We start from the raw sequence: 27,451 nt of genomic DNA, 5'->3' as shown, positions 1-27,451 counted from the left end.
TTGATCCAGGATATTAAAAAAAAATACTTGGGCCTCTGTGGACAAGACTGTGAAATCTTCATGCTTATTTAGGCACTGAGTGACTATAGTAACTAGTACCCTTCTGTGGTGCCATGGTGAAATAGATGGCTACAAAATCAAAGGGTGAGGCTTTAACCTCTCGGCTCAGATGTTATTGACAGAAAGTACATGTACATGAAAATGAGACAAGAAATCTGGAACAAAAGTTATTACTTTACAAAACTGCTTTTATTAAAAAAACACAAAATTCTGCAAACTTGTTGACAAAAGATTTTAGGCATTAAATTAATGGCAAAAGCTTGTTCAATATGAGATAAAGTTGTTGAACAAGGTATAAATTATAGGTACTCCTTAATCCATTTTCGGGCCGATTCAATGTCTTTATCCACCTTTTCTTTTGTGTCCTTGTCAAATGCTGGAAGAGAGCTGAAACACAAACAATTTAATAAACAGTGACCCAAGATACAACTGTAACCTATAGTGTCGCATATGCATGAAAAGATGTATGGTGTAAACTGACAACACTCCAAAAAATAGTTTCCCCTTGTAAAATGTCAACTGACATCTAATCGACTTACTTGTAAATAGCAGAACTCACAACATCAACAACTCCACCTGTATTCAGAATAAAAGTAAAAGGAAAAGAAATTGGCAAAATCTCTCACAGCAGAACCTGAGGGACTGCAGCTATGACTGTACAATCATTGCTCTTTCTAGCAGTCCCTGAAAAGTTAAAGGTCCACTTACAATCATTATGCCAGTAATTAGATACAAGAATAGGCCTTTTGCAACTAACAATCACATGGTACAAAATCTGCCATGCTGGAGGGCAAGCTCATTATTCCCCCACTGGGACATTAAGACAAAGAGACCTGAACCAGTCAAGCTTGACTTGCCTTTGTTTTAATGTCCCAGTGGGGGAATAATAATGAGCTTGCACTCCAGCATGGTGGATTTTGTACCATGATCAGTAGCACATTACATGTGTACAATCAGAGTGACACAAACTCCTTCCCAAATATCTTCTTTATTATAAGCCGTACATTTGTAAGATTTCACACAAATAAGGGTAACATGTTTGTCAATAAATATGCAAAGTTTCGTGAATATTCACTGCACTCTTATTTTTGGCGAAATTTTTGTTTGACAAAATTGATTAAAAATATGGCCGTCACGCGTAACATTTACCCAGATGAAATGTTGTTCTATAAAAAATATATCTAGACCAAAACGCCCATTATCGTTTGGAAAAATCTTAAAATTACAAGGACCAAACATACTTTCAACCTAATAACTCAACTTTTCTAAAACTAGAATCTGTATGGTTAAAATTCCAAAAAAGTACCTCGTAGTTAGGGCGTCACGATACTGCTCTGAACTTCTGCAGTTAAAATTAAGGTTCCCAGACAAGTTACAAAAACGAGGTGAAAAATAAAAATACCACCGCAGACGGCGTTCTCACTTTCTGGGGACTCTTTCCTGAAAATATGAACAATCTAGGACCATTCGCTCCAACGCAATAAGAAAAAGTCTGAATCTGAAGCCTTGTGAAACGCTCCATGGTTTGATATGCCATTAAAAGCATCAACGAAAGTCAAACTCTTCCCAAATGCCCGCAATGGATCCAAAACCTTCGGATTGCTGCCACATTTGAATCTCATCTCAAAACGAACGTTCATGAGCATTTCCACGTTAAAATATAAAGTAGGTAGCTCGCAAGAAGAGTTTTTCTAAATCTTAAGCCTTGTGAAACGCTTCTCCATGAGTCTCCTATTACATGTAGGATTTTCTCGCAAGAAAGACAGCGAAACAACATGACCATTTCGCCATGATTTCGGGCAATTCCTTCCATGAAACATCAACATGTGCCCTTGGTAACCTCCCAAGAAGGTTCCAGAAGCTGTTTGTTACGTAACAACTCCAAAAATAGCCGTGAAAACCTCAAGAAAAGCACGTGTTTTAAATGCAAATGTCCCTTCGGGTTGGGTCACGTTCGTTACGCCAGATGGTTTTCAATGGACACAATGGAGCATGAGAATAAAGCAGAATCAATGAGAAGATGGAGAAAAGAACAAAAGGAAAAAAAAGGCTATCAACAAAGCCCACTACGAAAAAAACAGAAAAAAGCTGATATGTTACCCTAAAGTGTGTAAAATGTACTAGTTTTAGGATGCGCAATGTATTATGGGTAAAAACTAAGATTGCTGACTTGGCAAAAAACTTTGGATTATATGATTGTTTCCTATTAATGGCGATTTTGCTGTGATAATTACGAAGTGTTAATATGAATTTGGACAGATTACTAGATATTTTACAAAATTAAGAGGCCGCAAAGCATCATGGGTATAACTTAAAATGTTGTCTACAAAGCTAAAACCAAGCAAAACATAATTATTTCGGCTCTTAGTGTGTTTTACTGTGCAAATTAAAGTGTTATCATGACTTTGGAGAAATTTGTAGAAATTTTGCATTTTTGATATATGTTACACAATTGTACGTGTCTATTGTGCTACTGATCCATGTGATCGTTAGTTGCAAAATTAAAGGCCTATTAATTTTCTAATATCCAACACAAAGACATGATCCATTAAGTCTTGGCTTTATTTTACTGCCTAAAGTATTGCCAACAAGGTACAGTGTAAGGGACAGTAAAGAAGCTTACCTGGCTTACAAACAGAGTCACATACACTGCATAAGCTGCAATATTTACAGTACTATGGAGAAACAAAACAAAACTCTTTACAGCAGGATGAAACATTGACCAGTTTTCAGTTGCTTGTGTCTGAGCACAACAAAATGCCACCAGGATGGACCATAACCTCTGACAGTGTAAGATTTCACTTTGCCCTCAGGGCATTCTTGCAAAAATCCCCAACAACTCATTCTTGCAAAACTTATTGTCCATCATCTGCCCTGGTTATAGCTATCATGAACTTAAGGAATTAGCCACCCATCATGACGAAATATAGGTATATGTGAGACACTTTTCGACTGAATTATAAATGACAACAATCAACGCCAAGGCACGACCTTTTGATATGCTATGCCAAAATGGATTGTTTTAAGAATTGAAGAGCTTTATCATTTTTTCATATCTTAAAGCAAAGATAGTTCTAATAGTCTCCTTTTTTTGCTGAGTGGATCCTTTTTAGGTAGACAGATTAAAATAACAATTAGATTTGTGTGATTTTATTTGTGTAAGTAAAATTAATATGCAATTCAGTTTTCAAACTGCTTATAATGTATTTACAAATAAATTAACTGCAAACTTACATTTACCTAAATATTTCTTGAGAAATACAGTAGGTAAATTCTGTACCTTGAAATGCCATATCACTGATATGGACCCTAAAATGCATACTGTACAAATGTACCTTGCACAAGTGACAATTTGGCTTTTTCTTGCTCTTTTCACATGGACAATCCACTTGACACAGTTCGCAGAACTACAAGAATAGGACACATAATGTGAATCAATGCTCTTTGCAGTGAATGGACCAACTATCAGTTGAGCAAGCTGCAAACTTAGGGCACATATATACATATACATATACATGTATAGTATAATTATGTTTTACTTAGTGAATCCCATGATCATGGTATGATGCTGCACACCACTTCCTCAATACACTATCAATCAAGCCAGCATATTTCGAAGTGGTGCTCAAGGCTGCTGCCTAAGAAAATTTTAAAGGGGCCCTCAGAGCTAAACGCTGAGAACTTAGGAGCCCAACATACAGTACATGTATGAAGTGAAAGGTGTTGCTGTGAAAAATTAAGGCGCCCAGAGCTATTCTTTGGGAGCCCCAGGCTACCGGGCTCCTGTTAGGCAACAGCCTTGGTGCTACAACCCAAATCGCTGAACTATAAGAGCTAGAATATTTGGCCTTCCTCATACGTAGGACGGTTTAATCTTTTGAAAAAGACGTAACATACATACAAGTCATGTACAAACATATTAATTTAATAACTCTAGAAGTCGTGAGACTATACAGGATACTAAAACAGTCACTGACGAAAGAGAGAAGGGGGCAAAAATAAATAGATACCTAAATTAAACTATTTACTACATATAAATATTCACATTGCATTGCAATATTGTCTTATGGTTGGCAAAGCATTCCCTTGGAAGGTAGTAACAGACTCAGCATTAACAGCAACCATTGAAAGACCATTCCAGAGGGGGATGACAACAAGGAAAAAAGAGAACTTATACGCATTAGTGCAGGCAGGTGGTTGGAGCGATTGCTTCTATGAGCTAATGTGACAGATGCTGGAAATGTTAAGTGAGTCTGACTGTGCACAGCTTTATACATGTTGGATATCTGCACTTAGATACCGACAGATTTGGAGAGTGTCCCAGCCAAGCAAATTCTGCATAGAAGTTACACTGGAAAACTGTGAATAATCAGAGCGGACAAATCTGACAGCGCAACGTTGGATAGCCTCCAATGCTTTTTTGTGTTGTTTTTTCAAAAGTTGTCACACCTACATGTAACGTTTGTTGCTTAGATGTGCTTGGAGAGTGTATTTGCGTTGAAGAGAGCAAACACTGAAACCTATGAAACTGAAACTATCGAATAGTGACTTATCCACTGGATAAAGGTACATGACTTGTATCTGACCTTTGAATACTTAGGACCTTTTTACTAATATTACATAGATTTAGCCATTAGCTTAAAAGCGGAGCTCCCACGTTATTTATTCTTACATGTACATGTCATGTACATGTAAGAATAAATAACGTGGGAGCATGATGTACAATAAGTTTAACCTGGCTTAAGGACGTTCGCGCGAAAATTTTTCAACATTGATTTTTTTCTGAAACTTTTACCACTGTAAGATGATGAGTTAGTTATGTCAGAAATGTAAAAAAAATTGGGGGTCACCGACTTCGTTTTGGAGAGAACATGCCCGGGAAAAAAACCAAAATGTGACAAAATCAGGCTTCGTTAGCGAATAAGGCCAGTGTCTGTCAACCCAAATACATTGCAATTAAATCTTTGAAGTGAAATCTTCTCTGCCAAATATTGTTTAAGTGGACTTATTAAGTGAATTTAGTCAACTGGTGAGGTTCCTTAAAGATCAAGTTCGCGTTTAGCGACCACAGTTTCACGCGCCTTGCAGCCGCAAGATGGCAGGATTCGATGTCCCGTGAGCAGAAATCTTGAAATTTTTTTAACTTCCCACATTGATTTTTTGTTCATTTTTGGACAACGTGGAGATAATTGTAAATAAAATCCGTTTCTGGAAAGAAAAATAGGGGTCACCGAACGTCCAAGACCGTTAAATCAAGGCAAAGCTATAGCAATGGCCTTTTGCCCTATCATTTCTTATTTTAGTACTTAGCGCGCGCGCTCGTGTATGACGTGGCGTGTGCATTTGCGTGCGCAGTAAGGATGCGCAGAAACAATTGGCGCGAACGTCCTTAAGCCTACGATCTAATCGAAACCCAGTACCTGGTCAGCAGTCAACTTTTAAAAAAACTGGTCTTGATGAGCTCTAAACTTGAGCCCGCTATATGGTCATGTAATACTGGTAATACTTGTTTTGACAGGTGTCAATTGACAATAACATGGATGCCCAATATGAAAGATGTACATGTACGCTGTAAGCTACACGTGATACTGGTCATATTGGCATACATTGGAGTGGTGGACGTACATGTACATACAGTTGTAAGGTGACCAAAATCAGATTTTCTCGCACAGATGGTTGCCATATTTTCTTTATACCCATGGTGCTCCTCGCATGCACCTTTGTTGCCGTGCGGAACTCCGCTATCAATATTCTATTACATAATTATATATTCCTATATCATGAATACTTTATTTCAATGAATATGTCATAAATTGATGTATAAATGGATCATTGGTCTATTACTTGATTATTAAACTGGATTCTTTTAGGTTCCTACAATTTCACTTTCAATAATTATTGTCTGTTTTGTTGTTCTATTACTGTATGTATTATGATTAATAGTTGTTCTGCCTTTGCTTTTTTATTTCTGGTTGTTCTTATTCATATTCATTACCTTATTGGAGCAGTGTACATGTACATGCACCCAGAAAGAAAACTTTTACATCTCTCACATAAAACAATAATTACAGACTGGGATCATGAGGTTGGACACAAAGTAAACCAGACATGCACTTTTTGGATATGACGGTCATCAAGTCCCAAAAAGCTGTTCAAGAATGTTATAGACAAAAATTAATAGATGCATAATCAGTCATAATTAGGATCCTTCAAGTTGACTTAAAAACAATCCAAGATGTAAACTGTTCTCTGTAAGAGGATCAGAAATGAAATAAAATTGAATATTAAAGTGTGCGACAAGATAAGCCACTGCTGCACAAAAGTTTTGGGTTTTAATGAGAAAGTCCTCTCACTGAATAATAATATTATTTTCAAAGGCTCTCTCTTTGTAAGGCGAATGGGAAAGAGGGGGGACCCCCACCCCAGTTCCCCCTCTTTCTTGCTCACCCCACAAAGACAAAGCCTGCTTGCAGACTACAATGGAACTGACCTCTGGTATCATAAATAAACCTGACCCCAATTGACCTGTTGCAGACTTCACATAGTGAGGAGCTCCAACAACAATAACAATAATTATTATTACTACAATGTATTATTATCGCCAAAACAAAGATACCCAGAGCTACATGTAGGTGAAAAATAAGGGGGTGAATGTCTCTTCTTCTCCTTTATCCCTCACTGTCAACTTTTTTTAAAAATGAATTTTGTTTCGGCTCTTTGCATGCACCGAATAGGCTAGAACTGCAGTAGATTTATTTATTACTACTGTAAGCTATATTTGGTTGTAATTAATTTTGAGGTTGAAGATCTTTGCAGTTGTGAACATTAATTTAGCAGAAGTGAAAGGAATGCATTCCCTATTTCACCCATCCCATAATACAGTTCATTTTTGGGGGTTCTTTGCATTAAAACAATGGATATCCAGTTCACTGACACATAACTTGTATTCCTTTCATACAAATTGACCCCCCAAAACATTATGGGAATAGGAGATCTACATGTTAACACATTGGGTTTTATAGTACACATGGTTCAAGACCAAAAATACTGCATGTGACAATTAAATGAGTAAAAATGCCTATGACCACCTCTTTCCATGCAAAACACCACCTTTGTTTTGGTTGCTTGCCAAATGCACCAAACAAACACAACAGAGCAGGATAAAATGTGTGTTAAATTTCAGACTTTGTACTTTAACCCTTCAAAAATGACAATGAGCTTTACTAGCCTCCTAGTTTTTTTTTCTGGGTGTATGCTTACATGTACACTTAAAATGTTTTCTGCTTCAACTAAATTTCACTCTTGTAATCCTGGCCACCATTTAGATTGTGTTCTTGTGGTAGCATTCTTTGAAGAACGAGGCATACACATAGTAACAATAAAATACACGCCATTCATATGCAAATAAGTGGCCGGTTATTCTGCAGTTTAGTGTTCAATAAATATTTGGGTTGATTTCAGAATGAAAATACTTGAAAAACAAGCCGACATGCAGGTGTCCAAGGGGACTGAGTATGATTCTCTACAAACAGTAAAGAGTCAAACTATTGAAGTGTAAATTTACGAATTCGCGAAGTTTAAAATAAACGGTCACTTTTGAAAAGCTTACACCAAAAAACACTACAAGTAGAGTACCTGTAGCTGGTCGACAGCCACTGTTGATATGAGGTTATTATCTGAATTCAGCACTTTTTACTCGGATATGTATTCCAATAGTTTCGTAGTTCCATGGATTGTTTGCAAATTAATTAAAATAAACGTAAGCCGGAAATTTAATCTCTTGCGTGAGACATGCCTGCGCTGTAGTTGCACTGCGAGACTCGCTTCTAAAGATTCTTTTCTCACAAAACGAGACAAGCATTTTAACAACATTTAATAGATGCTTACCTTGCAATAGCTACAATAGTTGCATAAAGATCCTAACGCATATTTCTTGTTATTCGTATCTTCCTCGCTTGCAGCTTCGTCAGCAGAGGCGTCTTCCGACTTTTCTGTTACTTGAGGCTCTTGCAGAGGTTCTTCTTCCGTATTTTCGTCTGCTTGAGCTATGTGGAAAAGTAATAGAATGCCACAGAGACTCAGAAATATGAATGTCCTCATTTTGTAAGAAGCAAAGCGTTTAAAATCCAGTTAGTACGAAGCTTGGCGATCTCTTCGCGTTCTACAAGCGTTTTCGTGATTCTGTCAGCGGTAGATCGGATGAGGTCTCACCCACCACGACACCCCCGGGGACACCTCTTAGGATGACAGATTCACAAAGTTTCAAAAACTCGGTTGATTAATTAAAAGTAAATCGTTGAGAGATTAATTAAACAGCTCTGAGTATAAATACGTGAAAAGGAACAATAGATTAGAAGAAGGTAACGCATTTCGTAAGTCAGTAACGGTACGGACAATAAGTTTTTGATTAAGAATTTATCTGTTCTCCGTAATGTCTTAGCGAGAGACAGGCCACAGACGATCATGTTTTGATTAGAGTGCTTCGGTAAGTTGACATTTAGATGCGTCTGCATCATTTTTTGCGACGTCTCTTAGATAGTGGAAACCGCACTTGTCCAGTCTTCTATTCTACCAAATCAAGTGCAAATTTCTACTTAAGGTACGCAACACAGGTTTTCCGTTCTGCCTAGGCCTTCACACTAGTCCGATTCTCAACCGATTCAACTTCATGCCGGTAAACCGTAAGACTAATAAGAGTTAAGATACTTTGACAGAAAAATGTGATAGCGTCGACAAGACAATTGTGTGAAGTTGAATCGGTTGAGAATCGGACTAGTGTGAGGGAGGTCGCGAGATCAAAAACTTCGGCCGACTGGACAAACACTCGGGGTTTTTAAATAACTGAGGAGAAAATGCTGCCTTTGTGATGACATCTGTAAATGGTTATTCTTTAGTTTTGTCGGATAAGGACGATAAACCGAAGGTAGGTCTCGTCTCACAACCCTTCAATGTTCAAAATAACCTTGTGAGACGTAAAAGAACCCTCACATGATTCACAAAGAGCAAGGCATGGAGATCCCGGTGTGATGATGTCTGTTGTGGGGTATACAGTAAAACCCCGCGACTAAGGACCTCAGGCTATTTCTTTAAGAGCCTGTTAGCCTAAAATTTGTCAGTTAGAACCCTTTAAACAGGAACCTGTTGATCCTGAAATTTGAAACAGGTTCTTATTTTGTAAGAGAGAGGGAAAAACTGGCTGCTGCCTAGGGCCGGGAAGGCCGAATACCACTAAATTCTACTATCTACAACCTGATTGTTTTCTTCGGAAGTAAGAACGTATTCAAGAGCCTAGATAGTCTACATTTGTATTAATTACTATTTATGTAAGAACCTGTTTAGTTTTCTAGCATGCTTGGGAGAGTTAGTAAATTTCCGGTTTCCTGTGGTCGCTTTACACGCGCCTTTTGTTTTGGCTGGGTATTGTTTCTCGGTTGATGCTCTCTCATTTGTGTCATTTGTGTCTTTATTCACCAGTATCACGTATATCAAATCGACTTGTTTATTTTAATTTGACGAGGCCATAAGAAAGTCTCTGGGGAAGGCTTAACATATAATAGGATTAAATACAGAGCGCGGCTGAAAAGATTTTGCTTCCATTTTTGGGTCAATTATCTTATGAACGCAAGCATTAAGATTACTTTTGAGACGGCGTGTATTGCTTATAGCTTTTAACCTTAATTGGCACTAAGTTCTCTGTCTGATCTTAAATTAAATAGCACACAGCTTTCTTTTGTCTTTCGCCATTTTGCTCACCCTGGCGTAACCACGCAGTCTAAAACTCATTTGGGATGAAATCAATTTCTCAGGCAACTTTTCGTTGATATTTAGGCTGGATAATTTAGAATTGGTGAGCTCACTTCTGTGTAACAGCCGAAGAGAAGTTCCAAGCACTATGTGAGTAGATTGTTTATCAACGGGATTTCGAGAGAGAGGAGCAGTTTGGCCCAGTGGTTAGGGCGCTTGCCTTGAAATTCGGAGATCCCGGGTTCAAGACTGGCTCTGAACACTCGTTGAATTTGATCCTGGTAGTCCCTGGTTCAACTTCCCAGGTGCACTTGTAAATAGCCAACTGGTTTGCCTCCGGCCAAGTGGGATTCCTAACAGTTGTTGTTGTTTTGTTCTATCGTTTCGTTGAGTTTCATTTGCCCTGAAAAGCCCCTGATCACTAGTCGGGTGTGATGACCACTACACTATCAGGACAACCATGCTAGCAACATGGCTGATTGATCACTTAATGAGTGGCGTTTAGTTGGGACTCCCTAAGGGCCAGTTTTTCTATGTGATAAGGCTGGATCAACATGTGACTGACAGGCGGACCAGGGTAATTAATGTAAAGAGTCAGTTAAGTTCAGAGTCAGTTAAGAGTCAGTTTTTCCCAGAAGTTGTCCAGTGTTGAGTTTCCCGTAACTTTCTCTCAATTTCTCCTCAACTTGGACTGTGAATCCATTTGCGATCTTCCTGGGGGTGATACGTTGTTGGCTCAAGAAAGATAGTGAACTGAGATTGACTCCTCAGTTCACTATCTTTCCGTTTTACAAGATTCTCAGCCCCTCCGAGGGCATGAGAAAGAACAAAGAGAGGTTTTTTATTTTGAAATATAAACCCGTTCTTAATGATTTGAAATTACGTTAATTGCTCGCGCGCGCTTTGCATTACAAGAGCCATTATAATTTTAATTAGAATTACATCTGTGACGTAATAAGTCAATAAACACACTTTGCTATGCCTGAAGAGCCGCAACAGCGGTGAAACGCGTAGCGCAAAAGCAAAGAAAAGGAAGACTTTCGTTTTTCATTGATTTTGATATCTTTATTCGACACAGAAGTTTACAGTTTATATATATATATATATATACACCTCGGCCGCATGAGCCTTTTTCAGTGACTGCTTAGCAAATTCTACGCCCTTTCTCAGGCTTTGGATCTTAGCACTTAAAGAATCCCTTTGCTTTTGACGACCTTCATTATCGCTCCGAGATAACTTTCGCTCCGAGATAACTTTCGAAGATCATCTTTTTATATATCGAATAACAATAATAAAAAAAACAATTTAAACTATGATTGTTGACTAAAAGCACTTTTATTGATAAGGGTAGTTCGTTCCACAGTTTTGGACCAGCAGCCGAAAAGACTCTGTCTCCATATGTCTTCAGAGATGTCTTTGGGATAATCGAGAGTCTTCGTGAAGAGAGGCGTAGTGAACGAGAACCATATTTTATACGATGATGTAAAAGTACAGAAATATAAGCAGGAGTTAAACCGTTCAGACTTTTGTAGACTAACAGGTGTAGTTTGAAAATTATCCTATATTGAACTGGTAACTTACGTAAAACGGGACTGATACATAATAATAATATACCAGGCTTCACATGCCATACATGTGGTAAGCTGGGTTGGGAACAGCAAAACTGTTCTCCCACGGCAAGCGTGTGGGATTAGGTGGATCACATTAAGAGATCGGCGTGTCACGTAAATAAAAACAACAATAAAAGCAAGGTGACACACGCTAACACCAACCCGGTGTGGCCAACACATCACGCATACACTCAACCACTTCACCATTTCACCCGGTCAATTCAGTAGCAGCCATGGCCACACCGGGTTGGTGTTAGCGTGTGTCACCTTGCTTTTATTGTCAAAATGGTACAGTCTGTAACTTGTTATTCATTTAGGTTAGTCATATTAGACGATGTTCCTTCACAAAAAAACGAAAACTCAGCTTTGTCGAAACATGCTTGCCAAACCAACCATACAATTGGGTGGAGTAATCAAAAAAATTTTCACCACCAACGGGCGGTACCATTAATAGGCTGTAAGCAGGCATCATCATCATCGTCATCATCATCATAGGCATCATCATCATCATCATCGTCCTCATCGTCGTCGTAATCGTTGTCATCGTCATAATCATCGTCATCGTCATAGTAATCATCGTCATAATCATCATCATCATCATCATCATCATCATCATCATCATTGTTGTTGCAGCCCTTGACTTGTTTCTTTACCATAGCCATCTTCTTGACCAATTCTTCATTCAGGGGAGAAGAAACTTCAAAATGATATGTAGTCATGTTATGATCATGACGAGCACCGTCTCTTGTTCGTAGCTTGCCACTGAGGCTCTCCACGATTTCCTTTTTGGCACCCAACACCTCGGCCGCATGAGCCTTTTTCAGTGACTGCTTAGCAAATTCTACGCCCTTTCTCAGGCTTTGGATCTTAGCACTTAAAGAATCCCTTTGCTTTTGACGACCTTCATTATCGCTCCGAGATAACTTTCGAAGATCATCTTTCAAACGTTTTCTTGCTTTCTCCAGCATTGCAACTTGCTTGTCGATGAACACATCCACTTTCAAAGACGCATCCTTGCAGCTCTCTTGGGCCCTGGTTTCTAACCGATCAATTTCCTTGACTGTTGCTTCTAAATCATGGATTTTTGCCACAGCTTCGTCAACGACCTTCTCTATTTTCTTCTTCTCAGCCGGGTAGATATCTTTTACAAACTTGTAACAGTGGTCACGATGATCTATTAGGATGCAGTCTCGACAAATCAGCTGATCGCAGTCTTTACAAAAGAGCTTGAGCACTTCGTCCTCGTGTTCTTTACATGGTGGAATTTTGGTAGATCGTGAGTAGTCAAGGTCTGACGAAATTTTTTCGACGAACAAATTGTTTGGCAGTTTCTTGACCTCGCCCCTAGGAACCTATTAAATTAAAACCAGTTCAGTATCTAAAAATAAAGAATTGACAATATATATTGATAATGAATTGTTGAGAACAACAGTAACAGAAACAGTTTCAGTGGCAACAGCGATAGCATTTAAGACATTTAAGCATGCATTAAGGCATTTAATTAACTATTTAATAAATAGCTATAGCATTAATTTATATTCGCATAAGCTCTTAGACAAACACCATCATTAAAACTTAGGAATTTAACAAATCAGTATTTCTTGATAATCAGCACTTTTGGGTGGACGTCGGCTACTTTTTTTCCCTAAATTGAAGTACTAAATTAAAGATCGGATTCTTCAAACCAAAGACTAAAGTTTATTTTGACAATGACAACAGTCGGTTATTGTTCTCAAACCAGCCACCAACTTTAAAATTTATTAAAACCCGTGCCTTTGCCCCCAAAGGGATTCCTCGTTGACGAGTAGAATCATCTGCCGTAAGACTAAAATCTACATGTACAAGTGTCACTCTTCTGTGACATTAGGGGTTAAGCATAAGCTACGGTAATAGCGACAGAATCTGTACTGTTAAACTCACCGTACTGCCACCCACCGTGAAAACAAAGAAAACTCTAGGAGACAGAGAGTATGTCTCCGCAGCACCTTCAGTTTGGAATACTCTACCAAGCCACATTAAGTCAAAACAGTCGATTGTTAAATTTAAGAGTCTTTTAAAAACCTTTCTTTTCAAACCAGCCTTTGAGTGTCTTAATTAACTTTACTATATTTTTATATAATAGTAATATCATTTTCATATATTTTATAGATATTTCGGCTTATCACAGTTATACCTTAACTAATTAATGATTATTCGCCGAAGGCGAAGTGATTATCGGTGAATATTCACCGAGACGAAGTCGAGGTGATTATTCACCGATAATCACTGAGCCTGAGGCGAATAATTGTTTTAGTATAAATACACTGGTGATTATTTCAAAAAAGAGAAAAAAAAAACATTTCAACGCGAAATCATCTTCACTTACAGTGGCAAAACGACTACTGGCAGCCATTTTGTCCGTCGAGGTGATTATCGGCTGATAATCCGAGATAGCGAGACAATGAGAGCGCGCGATTTTGTATAATCACCTGTGTATTTATACCAACTTATATTATATGATATTCGGAATTCTATTGTAACACATGTTTATTTGTAATTTATTTTATTTTATCGATTACTTGTTTGTGAATTTATAGGCGCATTTGATTATATTTAGATAGAATTTGCGCCTGTTATAAATATTAGACAATGATTAAATAGCAGAGAAAACAGAAAGTACTTAATGTGCCAAAGGAACAGGAAGAATACTTGCTGACTGTGGAATTCCTGTTGAACTATATTGAAACAACTAGGGGAAGAAAGTAAATTACGGGATAATTTGTTTGTGTAGTCAGGTATACAACCAACGACAGGCCAAAGGACTTCTTTCAGGGAGGGCAGCGTGGTCCAGAGGTTGGGAAGTTGGGTTTGCATGCAGACTTGCCCCGGGTTCAAATCCCATTCTAACCTCTGCTATGGATTTGTTTCAGCTTTTCCCGGATTCAACTCTACCACGCTTTGTAAATATTAGCCAGCTGGTTGCCTCCTGCCAGTTGGGGATTTTAACCATGTTTTTTGTTAAGTTTGAATTGTTTCAGAGTTTCAGATTGTTAAAAATGGAGTGCCTGTAAACTAGCTTGCACCACCACTATAAACAAAGCATTTGCATTTTACATTTCAGAACTTTTATGGCACCATTACAAATGCAGTGGAGTGCTCAGAACTCAGATTTTCGTACCATAAGCTTACTTTGTTATGCTTCAAAGGTTACACTGCAAAAATAATAATTGCCAAAAAGGTTGCGCTCAAAGGGAGAAGAGTATGTAAGTGCTGAATGGTCAATTTGGATGTAGACCGTCCAAATGAGGATGCTGTGTGAGAAATTTATTTAGCAAATGGCACCTACATTTGCCTTCAACTTGTGGATTTGCAAAATTAAGCTTTTGAATAAGTCCAAAGGGAAAAGTTATTGCCATGGAGATTTTGGATAGAACTGGTGTGGAATGGAAGGATCAGAGACTAAAACAGGCAGTTTATGGGCATTCATGTGAAAGTGGGGTTGGTGAATGGGAAATCAAAGCCTGGAGTTTAATTGGGTGTGAAGTGAGGCAGGGATGTCCACTTTCGCCAATCTTCAAGTTGGGATAGCTACAAGATAACTGAACACTCTTGGACACTATTAGAAAAGGAAATGTGAGAACTGGATGAAAGATATGGAACATATTTTACGAGACAGCTGGGGAGGGAAACTTGGAACTGATCATTGAAGGAGCCATGGAAGACCAATTGGGAAGGAGAAGAGTATTACACAGTGCTGAACTATCTCAAGGGAAAAATATTGATCACGGTGAAAGTGAAAGCCCTGGCTGGAGAGCAGTATCAGCAGAGACTCTTTGCTGTACCTACATGTCCAAAGACAAAGCTATTGAAAGAAACGCAGTGACAATGACAATAATAATCTTAGGAGATGGTTTGATAATGAGTATAATCATTTGTTATGATGATGGTAATCAAATTTAGGAGGATGAGGGTTAAAGATTATAGGGAAAAACGTTCTTGAGATGATTTGCAGATTTAATTATGGAATTATCATTAGCATTTTCTCCTAAATTATATTTAGACCTCAGAAGTAGCTCTGGGCTGGGTTCATTCCATACCTGCACCAGCTGTTTAGGTCTAACAAAACTAGATTTTTGATTTAATGTAACTATATTGACGTGTTAATTCACTAACCCTGGTTTTCTTTCTACATTCTGGACATTTGATTTCATATACATTTCTTCTCCGACCATCTGTATTAAACAGTTTTTCCAGGCACTCTCTGCAGTAAGTGTGCTGGCATGACAACATTTTGGGCTCCTTTAATCTCTCCAAACACACTGCACATTCCAAATGCTGTGACACTTGCCTTTCTACACCTGATGCCATTCTTCCTGTCTTTAAATCTGTAGGGGCAATCACAGTGTCATGAGCTGCATAGGCTAACCACCATAAATATCAGTCAGACAGATCATGAATTCTGTTTCTTACCTTATAATGACATGAATGAGTGATACAGTGGGTTCATTTGCACTGTGTTTATAACTGATTTACAGGATGGTAGCTGTGGTAGTGGTTGTGGCCAAGTGGCGACGGAAGCAGCAGTGGTTAACACAACTACAACTTAATACCATAGGAAGAAGTCCCATGCCACTACAGAGGCCCCATTACATGGAATAATTATTACTACATAACAACTATCCAATTATGACGCATTTAAGCACAGGGTAAACAATAACACTCAAGACTCTTGGAGAAATGAATTTTGATAAGGAGACATGTTTGGTTTACAAATTAACACTGACAAAATCTGTTCCCTGATAGCAGACGTATCATTTCTTTAGTGTTCACTCGCCTGACGAGTACTGGAAAAGAAACCCCTGCCTTGGGTCGAAACTCACTGTGTTGAGCATAATGTGGCGGTTACTTGGCAACCAAATTGTCAACTGCATCCTCATGTGATACTTCATGTTGTATGGGCTCACTTAACAACAGTGGAATTGGCATAATGGGATGCGTGAGGCACAACAGGCTCAAGTCACAGCCAGCAAACATATTGTGGGACATGCTGTTTGAAGAGTGCCATCCAAGGTTGTGAATGGGGGTTGGATCAAAGTGAGTTTCAACCAATGGCAGAGGTCTCCTTTCCCACACAACGCAAAAAGAAAACAGACGTCTTCTAGCATGCAGGGAGAGATTTATGTTATTTTTAACTTAATAATACATAAGTTAGCATCTTACATGACATTCTCTATTTTATTTCTTTTTGTTTTCACTAATTTTAATGCAGATCTTATATTCACTTCAGTTAGATTTCTGATTTCTACTTATGTAGTTAGGCAGGTCAACATTAGCTCATTCATCAGCCATTTGCTGCCTTTGAGCAAACCTGCATTACCAAACAAAGTTGGATGTAGTTACATGTTAGGTATAATGTACAAAGTGAACATTGGCTGTTTTAAGGAGTACAAGCAAAACATCGGTACATGTCAAGATTTATCTTAATCCCCAAATTTAAAAACCCAGCTATAACGTTTGTGTAAATTATATGCCCAAGCTTGGAGTAACTGATATGATATATTGCATACAGATGTCATATATTGTATGACATTCCTGAACCACCCACCATTGACAAGTAAAATGGCCAGTTTAAGTATCTATAATCTCACTCGTTGGAGTCAATGGGTTACAAAGTCAGAAATAAGGAATATTTTGAAATAAAATAAACATTCCATGAAGTAGTGTTACTTTCTATATTGTGTAACCACTTTTTGAGCCAATTTCCTTGCTCCAATCACTTTTCTTAGTCAATAAACACAAGGTGAACAATACTTCACTGAAATTTGTATCAAATGGGAGGTTAGATTCTAGAATACCCATCCACTTATTTGCATATGAATGACATGCATTGTTATGCCTCATTCTTCAAAGGATGCCGTGACAACGAAGATACAATAGTGGCCAAATATTCCAGACAAGAAAGATGACATCTCTACTGTATGATAAATTGATTTCATTGAAAATATTCCTTAACTTTATTTCTGGCTTTTTAAGCAGGTTTGTTGGTATTTCAAAATCTTTATAACACAAACATCTGCACAGGACATATGTTAAACTGAGATTGGGCGTCATGTGACTAAATGGAACTAAATTGACATTCCATTCTTTAATATTCAATGCTAAATGCAAATATGACATGGGTGACGAACAAAAAATACTAGGAATTAACGGTATTAAATGTAACACGGACAGAACCATTTAAGGTAGAAATGTCATCCGCAAAGTCCGCAACAGCTCGAAGTACCTTGTACATGTAACTTGTACGTGCAAGAAGCTTTTAAGATAAGCTTAGTTTTTATGGGTAAAACTTCCTGAATGATTACTAAATAAATAATTCAAGTTGATTAAGGATTAACACTTGCGGTAAGAGAACATCTGCTATATGTAAAAATGTTTAGTGTACGCCAAACAAAAAAATGACACGTACCTTTCCCGTCTTCGCACATCCGATTGTCTTCTCGGAAAACAGGGCACGTGATACGTTCCGGGAACCTCGCTGTTTTATACAAACTTCCGGGTAACTCGAGGAGATTTCGAGCTGGTGTATTTGGAGGTAGGGGTAGGGGGTAACCTTTACAAAAACGGTCAGTGTAAAATGCAGACTGCAGACCAGGGATAAAATGCAGACTGAGGTTATAATGTAGGTGATGAAAAAGCCCAAACCCTTTAGAAATGCTAACAGTTAAGCCTAAATATTGCTTTATGCCTAATTAGTCCTAAGGTTAGCATTTCTAAAGGGTTTGGGGTTTTTCAACAGTTACATTATAACCTCAGTCTGCATTTTACCCCTGGTCTGCAGTCTGCGTTTTACACTGACCGTTTACAAAAATGCGTGCTTACCTTAGTCCTAGTCATTATCTAAAGCAAAGTGTTTAGACCTAAGGTTAGCATTTTTGTAAAGGTTTGGGTTGTTTCAGCTACAGTACCCTTCACCCCTACCCCACCACTACCTCCACTAATAAACCTCACCCCTCACGATATTTTAATAAATTCGACCCACGCATAAAAAAATTCCAATCGACGCAGACGGCGTTGCATGACATCCCAAGACGGCTAAGAAGGAGACTAGGGAAGAGTAATCATGCAATAGCTGAGGGGGGTTATGTCTAGCAAAATGTTGTATTTTCATGACATCCAAAAGGCCCGAAAAGTAGAATGAAACATTGCAATAACCAATTTAAACTGTTCAACAACATAAAAGAAATACATCAAAAGGAAAGAGAAGCATGGATGGAGGGCAAATGGACAAGATTAAACGGATTGCATTTCGGTCATCTTGAAAAATGTCGGTCAGACGTTTTTCAAATTTATGGCCGAACCGGCTGGATAAAAGTCGCTTTTGCTCAGGATCATCTTGTTTGAATGTAACAATAATTTTATCAGTAAGGGACTTCCACATTATCATTTTTGACTTTAAACTCGTGATTAACTAAAGATTTACCCGAAACCGTGACTCAAAAATAAAGTGACATAGCCCCTTTGAAAAGGAAGATGCTAATATTTTAGCACCAGTCCAAACTACCGAAAAATAATATATTGTGATTTAGTACAGCGTGAATAACGTTCATTCGGTTCCATTATAAGAAGGAGAATTGCTCTATGGTGTGAAATTAAAAGTTGGATCGGGTCACAATTGTGGGCGTGCGCACAACCCCCGTCAAGTGTAAATCAACCGAGTACATGATTCTTCAACGTGTCGGGTTGACCATAAACACGTTGTTAAGTGATTTCAACAGCTTGGTGTACACCTTGTTAAATCATTGGATTGGAGACGATTGGCCAAACTCCTAATTTTATCGAAGGGGATTTGGGACCGGTAAAGTGGTATGTGCCATTACAGAGCTGCAGAAAAGAAAAAGTACTTTAATTCAGTTTGTAAATTGTAAATAAGTAACCTTTGTGGACCTGACAAGAAATGCAGCAAAAAGGGAGCAAAAAGGTGTCTTAATGAACCACAGGCCAACCACTCTGTGTTGATGTTGTTGGTATGGAGCTGTTTTTTTAATAAAGAATGTGTAGATGTTTGGTCAAAGCTAAATGAAAGTTCAATAGCTTCATACAGTGATGTCGTTCATCAGGCTGTTTGGATTAGCGAAAATAGAACTGTTCAAAGCTTTCAGTCTTTGGAAAACACCTGGTCTTCAATGGTATTATCGCAGTTGGTGAACTCTTATCTGACGAAGGAGTCTTTCTTTCTCCAGTAGAGCGCTTTAAATGTATGAGGATTATAGATGCAATTCCTCACGAATGGAAGAAGATCATTAGGCAAAATATACACCATCCATCTTCACCCATCCAGATAATGACCTATAACAAACAAACAAACAAGCAAGATCTAGAAATAGAGTACAGAAATTCTCCTTACCTTTAAAGCTTGCCGGTGTCAAAGAAAAATTATCCGTCCACTTCATCAAAAACTTTCAGTTAATCATCACGGGCGAAAAGGATTTAAAAATAAAATTTTTGCTTAAATCGGAAGCACGGAACTCCGTGGCCGTGCGGTCTAGCGCGCGCTTAGAATACAATATAAGTTGGGAATAGAGTGGGAGATCTAATCGCCATACGGGAGTTTTGGAATAGTGAAGGGAAAGAAAATTGAAGGACCGAAATTGGTGAAAACTTAAACGTTGGTGTAATTGTAAAAGTTTAATTGAGGAGGGAGACGGTTTTCTTGTTCGAAGCGTGTCACATTTGTTATGTTCGTTAAAACTGCAATGTTGGTTTGATCTGACGCTGGCTTCGTCTAATCCACTTTCAGACGGAGTATTGCAGCCCTCTTTGCCTTGTTGTGGGTTGAAAGATGGGATCCGTCGTTGCTGTTATGGACAAAATTACTGAGTTGCAAAACTGTTTTCAGCTCACTTTTAATATTCCTGACGCGTTCCCTGACCATATTAGGTACAGCACGTATATGAACTGATAGCCTGTGTCCGGCGAGCCAATGAAAATGCAGGAAACCTAATAAAATTACGTAGTTCAGTTTTTAATAAAGTTCATTATTATGTGAACGTAAGCGAAAGAACAGGCATGCGCATGGGAGATATGACGACCATTTTTACAGAAGTAACTAAGACACGTCTTAAATGGGACGCGAACTTTGCTAATGTCATTTTAAGAAGAAAGGGATTTTTTCATAAAGCTTCTTTATTTTTATATTTTGAGAAGTCCTCTTTTCTTAGGAAGACCATGACGTAAAGAGAATTCGCAATCTCGATGTTACATCTTGGAAAAGAAAACGCTGACGAACAGAAATCGGGCAAGGAGAGTCGGGATAAAGCCATGGAAAATTTTCAAACAAATGTGATTTTATACGTGCGGTAGTTTGTGTGAGTTTAAATAACTTATGTTTTGTTATCATGAGTGGAGGTACCCTTCAAGACGAGTCTTCTTTTCTCCCTAAAAATGCAGGCTCTATTCTTATTCACAGATACCACTATTTTTTCCGGTCATCAGCACTGATAAAGACGACTTCTGGCCAGTTCCAAACAATACACATCCACAAAGGAAGTCCATTTTTGGAACTGAGACTGCGCCGGAAGTCCATGATGTGCGGATTTCGGATGCGCGCGCATACTCATCTTTGTTCGTGTTGTTCAATTCACAGTGGGAGTGATTAATGACGGAGCGAAAATAACAACGCAATTGTAAGGAGTAGGCAAGCCTGTTTGTACCACAGCCACTATATTTACACTTGTTCCTGACTGCAGTCTCGTTGTGAATTACCTTTGCTTCTATGTTAGCTATCGGCCTTCTTGCCTCCTGACACAATAGACATCACTTTTTTTTCGGTTTCCGCACGCTCAACCCCTGACATGTAGGACCAGGAGAGTACCCTTCGTCTGGCCCCTATTCTTCGACCTGGCCGGCAAGGGTGACCCTACCGTGAGTATACAAGAGACTCCAGCCGACATCGCTCTAGGGGTCACCCTGACACGCGAACTACCCCACCACAACAAGGTGGTGATCGCAAGCGGGACTACTTCTGTGTCTCTAATGTGAACAACCCCTGGGGCGGATCTAGGGGGGTTCGGGGGCCTCGACCAAACCCCCTAAATTAAACAGCTAACGTCAAAAAATTGTAAAAATTATGAAATTAATACAGTCAATCTAAAATGCAATAAATTTAAAACCAAGTAAAGCTTCTGCTGCTCAGTAAAGCTAAAACGTTTTCTCCACACACATTTTTGTTATATTTTGATGCACAAAGAATGACATTTTACCGTTAAAAAATGAAATATTAAAACAAGCTGACTTTGCCTCAGCAGTGGCGGAAATCGCGTTTCCGAAGACTTGATTGTCACTACAACAATTTACGACGTAACACCAATGTTATGGTACTATGTGAAACATAAATTATTGATAAACAAGATGTAGTCGTTTTTGTGACGTATTAAGTTACCATGGCAACAGGAAAGCCTTGCAAAAACACCGTATATTTTGGCTTTAATTACTCATATCTGAAAAACGAACTCGGTGACCCTTATTTTGTATTGCACAAAAGTGATCAACAGGCGAAGATGAAACTCTCTGCAAAGTTAAAAAAAAATTTGTTGAGCCGATTGAGAGCTACCTTAAATTTTCAATTATTTAAGGTGGTTCTGAATCTGCTCCACACAATTTTTTTAACTTTGCCGAAAGTCTCATCCTGGCATGCTGATTACATTTCGGACATAAAAAATGCGGGTCACTGAGTTCGTTTTTGAGATATGAGCAACTAAAGCCAATATATGGGGTGTTTTTGCAGGGATTTCCTGTTGCCACGGTCACAAAAATGACCGAATCTTTCTCAGCAATAATTGGTGTTTGATATGGTACCATAGCATTTCTGTTAAGTGATAAAGTGTTGTAGTGTCAATCCTTGTAATAAGAACGTTTATTTCTTTCAAGTGTTGAAACTGGTTTTAGCCACCTTTAGTTAATATCTTTATTTAACCAGCGTTGACTGACAAAAATGACTCTTTCGCGTGTAAACCGCCTTTCTAGTCAAGTTATGAATGGCAACACAAGTGAAGTCTGTCAAATTTATCCATAGACGACATAGACCTTATCACGGTTTTAAAAGCCATCTAGCTTGACGGGTAGGCAAACGTGTCCGAAATAACGATAATCTGCGTTAAAATAGCTTGAGAAAGTTGCTAATCGAAGTATTCTACTGACAAGAATCTGAGGGTCCAACCTGCTCTATAATTTGCCCAATGAAATTTTAATTTCGTTTACATTTGTCTGTAATTTTTTTCCCCATAGACGCATGTCTGACAGCGTAAATTTCACACTGGGCAAATTCTAATGCTGGTAGGATCCTCAAATTTTACTTTGCACTGATACGTGGACGCAAGAACAAGCAAAACACAAAAAATGTCAAAGTTATCTTTTTCAACGCCAATTTCAACAAACTCGTGAAAAAGTTTGGGCGGGATCGGAATTTGAACGTAAAGATGGTTGGGGTTGGCGGGATTGTGGACCCTCATGATGAAAACTGCGAATATCTCGCAAAAGTTATTGATTGTGTTCCAAGTGATTGGTAAGCGAAGACGAAGCCAGTCGATACTCACAGACTTTTTTCAAAACCGTTTGAACTTGCTAATGTGTAACTTGCTGTAAGCGACAATGCAATGGACGCCTCTTCGGGACATTTCACAAGAGGCCATATCCCGTTGAGGAATTAAAAGAAGTCATTGTTTTTTCGTATTACATTTACTCGGTTTTGTTCAATTCCAATAAATTTTGGTTTTAAGGTTGAAAATAACTGTAAAAAGGTTGATTTATGACGAAATTAAAGGTATTTATGTGCAGTACATGTTTAAAGCGTGTTTTTATTGCATCATAATGTGACCCCACCTAATTAATACGACCAATTTTCTATGGCCCGAAGGTGGTCGTATTAACGAGGTTCCACATTGGCACTAGAAGCAGAGGTGAAGACCATGTCATAAACCCCATTCTTAAGACAAATTTATTGTGCTGAAATTGGCCTATTCTTAGCCTTGGGTTATACCATCTACTTCTTAATCTGTAAACATCCTTAATTATGACATATTAGTACATGTTGGAGAAGACTTTTACCAATCCTTCGGCTCTGTTGTAGTTTATAATTCTTTAGATTACACAAGAAATGTGTAGCATTAAGGTTGCTCAAACCAGTTTCAACACTTTCAAGAGACTTTGTTGTTAGAAAGATTGACACTACAACACTTTATCACGTAACAGCAATGTTATGTTACCATGTTTAACATCAATTATTGCTGAACAAGATGCAGTCATTTTTGTGACGTGAAAGTTACCATGGCAATAGGAGAGCCTTGCAAAAACATCCTATAATTTTGGATTTACTTGTTCATATCAGAAAAATAAACTCAGTGACTCCAACTTTTTAATTAGTATACACAAAAGTGATCAGCAGGCCAAGATGAAACTCTCTGCAGAGTTTTAAAAAAAATCTGTGGAGCGGATTCAGAACTACCTTAAAGTGCCCCTGTGATCAAAAAAACCACTTCCTTTTTTCCTTCAGATTTTGAAAGTGTGTTTGCCTAACACCTGACTGGCAAAATTTTGAGCTTTGATTTTTATCCAAAGGCCGTTTACTTTGAGTGTAAGTTTTGGATTTCACGGTCCGCCATTACTCACGTTCAAAACTGACCGATTGGACGGCAGACGGTTGGATCCAGGGAAAAGTGACGTCAGAGGCTCACTAGCTTAAAATTTCAGCGTGTGAAAGCAGCTTATTATATATGCAAAGCGTGAGTTTAAAAGTCTGAAAGCCCAAAACCCCCTTCTGCATATTAATTCTGAAGCGTACACACGTATTGCATTCTTAAACTAGTGAGCTAGCCTTTGACGTCATTTTCTCCTCGATCCAGCTCTCTCAAGAACATAATGTTAGTAATGGCTGACCATTAAATAGGAAAATTACACTTAAAATAAAGAGGTGTCTTTTTGAAATCAAGGCTTAAAACGTGGGTCACTTAGTGTTTTGTTAACATAGTTTTGAAATCTAAAGAAAATATGAATTGATTTTTTGGTCACAGGGGCACTTTAATTTTTTTCAATTATTCAAGTGGCTCGAAAAAAGCGGGTAGAATATAGACCCTACTCATAAATTGTGAAATCAGAGAAATAACCCAAGAAAGTGGCCAGGGCTCGGTTGTTCAAAAAGCCAATTAACGCTAATCCCAGACTAAAAATTAACCAAGGAGTTTATTTCTCTACTACCAAATGCTGTTCAACGCTGATATTCGGCAAAACTTTACATTAGAAGAAGTCAATCTTGAAAGACAGAAATAAGCAAAAGAAACTTTCAGCAAAAAGTTGAAAACATGAAACAAAAGTTTACACTAATCCTGGATTAAGTTAATCGGCTTTCGAACAACCGCGCTCAGGGGACTAATTTTTGCAGAAGCTTGATGGTACTATATGCATTACCAAAGTAGACCAATGTAGTGAAGAGCTCAGATCTTCATGATACCAGAAGCTTACTTTGTCATGTGTCAAAGGTTACATGTATACTGCAAATAATGGCCAAAAGGCAGAAGAGTGCTTGAGAGCTGACTGGTCAGTTTCAATTTGCACCAGACGGAGGAACAAGAGGAAATGCAATTACGTAGACGTTGTGTGAAGGAAATGTAGACATTAGCAATGGAACCTACATTTTGGGAAAGCTTTTGACCAAGTCAAACGGGAGAAGCGTTTGGAAATTCTGGATAGAATTGGCGTGGAATGGAAGGATCAGAGACTTATATAGACACTTTACACGGGGTTAACTATAAGTGTGACGGTGGAGAATGAGGAATCAGATCCTGGAGTTACTGGATGTGGAGTGAGGCAAGGTTGCCCACTTTTTCCAACGCTATTTATATATATATAACATCTATGCTGAGAAAAGGATCATAATAGAGCTGAAGCTTTTGATGATCTGAAAGAGGGTGTGCTTTTTGGGGATGGTAGAGTTTATTTAATTCAATAAAGTTTGCAGATGACGTGGGTGGCTCAAAATTTAAACAGCTTGTTAGTAGCCTAAACAGTCCTGACTGCACTCAATCTATATGAAAATCAATGTAAAGAAGACTAAAGTTACAAATGCCAGAAAAGGAAATTAGAAGTGATGACCAATAGACTAACCAGTATCCCTACTTGGGAAGTGCTATAAGCAGTGATTGACAAAGTGATCTGGGTATGAAAGCATGTATTAATTACAAGCTGCTTAATATTTGGATCTTAGGCAAGACACTGAAGGAAAGGCTACTTGCATGGAGGGTAGTGCTCTTTAGAGCAGAAAGCTGGACCCTTAAGAAAAAAGAACAAAGATTCCTGGAAGCTTTTGAAAATGTGGCCTGGAGAAGAATGCTCTAGAATAAGTTGGATGGATGAAGGAATATCAAATGAGAAGGTGTTGAATAGGGGCAATTACACGTATGAGGACGTTGTGTGAAGTAAAAGTAGAGATTAGCATTGACACCTATATACATTTGCCTTTAGCTGTTGGAGATCCGGGGTAGAATTGGTGAAGATTGGAAGGTTCAGAGAATTATAAAGGCATAAAGGCACTATACCAGGGGCAAATTGTGAGTGCGAGGCCGTGAATGTGGAATCAGATTTAAGAAAAATGCCTACAATCAAAATGATTCTCTGGCTGGAGGGGGTGGGGGGGGGGGGGGGAATGGCAGACTATCCTGGGCCTGTCAGAGGATAGCGCTTTTGAAAGAGAGACTGTAACAATAGCAGTATTGATGTTTAAATAAGGGGATTAGATAATAATGACAAATTTGATGCTGTTTGTTGTGGTGATGGTAATCAGACTTTGGGACAAGGGTTGAAGATTGCTCTGATTATAAGGACAGAAGTACTCGAGATGTCTTGCAGATTTTATTATCATTTATGAATTATGATCAGCATTTTCCCTTGAATAATTTATTTTTAGACCCCAAAGTAATTCGGGCAGGGTTCATGATGACCTCCTGCACCAAATGGTCATTTGTAGTTCTTGATTTGCATATTGACTTGTTGATTCTCTAACCTCAGTAGTCTTTCTACATTTTGGACATTTAATATTATAGACATCTCTTCTTCTGCCATCTCTATTGAGCAGTCCTTCTAGGCATTTGCTGCAGTAAGTGTGTTTACATGTCAAAACTTTTGGCTCCTTTATTCTCTCAAGGCACACTGCACATTCCAAATGCTGCGACACTTGCTTTTCAATAGTTATACCTGATGCCATTCTTTCTGTCTTTATATTCAATAAAATGGAAATCTGACAGTCTGAATCGCAACCGTTAAAATACTAGGTAGAAGATTGTATTCACTAAGTTTGAAGGATGTAGGTTGGCTAGAAGACACTCAAATAATTTTTTGAATTTTGCGCACATTTGTCTGTAAATTTGGTTCGGTTCGCGGGAAAAAAAATTAAAGACAAATGTATGTCTAACCGTTTTTCTGTTTAACTTGTCTTCACACAACCACATTTCTGTTGCTAAAAATCTTTTCTCTAGTAGACACGATTTATTTTAATAACTGCCACACGAGTACAAAAAATTCTAATCGAGGCAGGGGGAAGGGTAATCATGCAATAACTTAAAGTGGTACTACGATAAAAAATAGGTAGTAGCCAAAACGCAAGGCCGGGGCCGGGGCTGGGATCGGGGTCGGGGTCGGGGCCGGGTTCGGGGTGCCATTTCTTTTTCCCTTTTTTTTCTGTTTCGATTTTTGTCCTTATTCTCCTGGGGCCGGTTTCTGAAAGGAGGAATAACTCTATTCCAGTAATAAATGTGCCTTATTCCAGGAATACCTTTATCCCCGGAATAAATTCTGTTCTGTTAGAATAGCAGATTTATCTCTGGAGTAACTGTTATGTCAGGAAAAATTTATTCCTCCTTTCAGGAAGCGGCCCCTGTACTGTTGTTTTTGAATGACCGGCATCTGTCCTTCATTTATGGTGGGAATTAGTCAAAAACATTACGGAACTTACGGAAGCTACGAAAGTTCTTAAGGGACATCTTAGTTTTTTTCTCGAAATCGGACTTTGTTTT

At 38.4% G+C, this 27,451-nt stretch overlaps 2 protein-coding genes across 2 annotated transcripts; both read right to left on the bottom strand.

Annotated features, from left to right (window-relative positions):
- Positions 1–227: 227 nt before the first annotated feature.
- Positions 228–8,247, bottom strand: LOC137984616 (sarcoplasmic reticulum histidine-rich calcium-binding protein-like). The gene is made up of 5 exons (XM_068831787.1): positions 7,948–8,247; positions 3,396–3,467; positions 2,684–2,735; positions 600–636; positions 228–447 (listed from the first exon to the last, which is right to left on the bottom strand). Exons 1-5 carry the CDS (start codon positions 8,158–8,160, stop codon positions 360–362), a joined length of 462 nt encoding a protein of 153 aa, XP_068687888.1. The 5' UTR covers positions 8,161–8,247; the 3' UTR covers positions 228–359.
- A 2,606-nt stretch (positions 8,248–10,853) lies between these two features.
- Positions 10,854–18,020, bottom strand: LOC137984615 (tripartite motif-containing protein 3-like). The gene is made up of 3 exons (XM_068831786.1): positions 17,860–18,020; positions 15,567–15,778; positions 10,854–12,766 (listed from the first exon to the last, which is right to left on the bottom strand). The coding sequence occupies exons 1-3, from the start codon at positions 17,876–17,878 to the stop codon at positions 11,840–11,842; spliced, it is 1,158 nt and encodes a 385-aa protein (XP_068687887.1). The 5' UTR covers positions 17,879–18,020; the 3' UTR covers positions 10,854–11,839.
- Positions 18,021–27,451: the final 9,431 nt, after the last annotated feature.

This window comes from Montipora foliosa, chromosome 14 (assembly GCF_036669935.1).
Source record: "Montipora foliosa isolate CH-2021 chromosome 14, ASM3666993v2, whole genome shotgun sequence".
In the NCBI taxonomy this organism is placed as follows: Eukaryota; Metazoa; Cnidaria; class Anthozoa; order Scleractinia; family Acroporidae; genus Montipora; species Montipora foliosa.
The sequence above is the reverse complement of the archived record's forward strand: the minus strand, read 5'-3'. Positions and strand labels throughout refer to the sequence as shown.

Excerpts from the sequence above, each read along its gene's own strand:
- LOC137984615 (XM_068831786.1), bottom strand. Across the intron at positions 12,767-15,566 it reads AATGTAGAAAGAAAACCAGG|GTTCCTAGGGGCGAGGTCAA; the intron begins GTTAGTGAATTA and ends TTAATTTAATAG.
- LOC137984616 (XM_068831787.1), bottom strand. The coding sequence starts at position 8,160 with ATGAGGACATTCATATTTCTGAGTCTCTGTGGCATTCTATTACTTTTC. Across the intron at positions 637-2,683 it reads TGACTCTGTTTGTAAGCCAG|GTGGAGTTGTTGATGTTGTG; the intron begins GTAAGCTTCTTT and ends TTCTGAATACAG. Across the intron at positions 448-599 it reads GTGAGTTCTGCTATTTACAA|CTCTCTTCCAGCATTTGACA; the intron begins GTAAGTCGATTA and ends TTTGTGTTTCAG.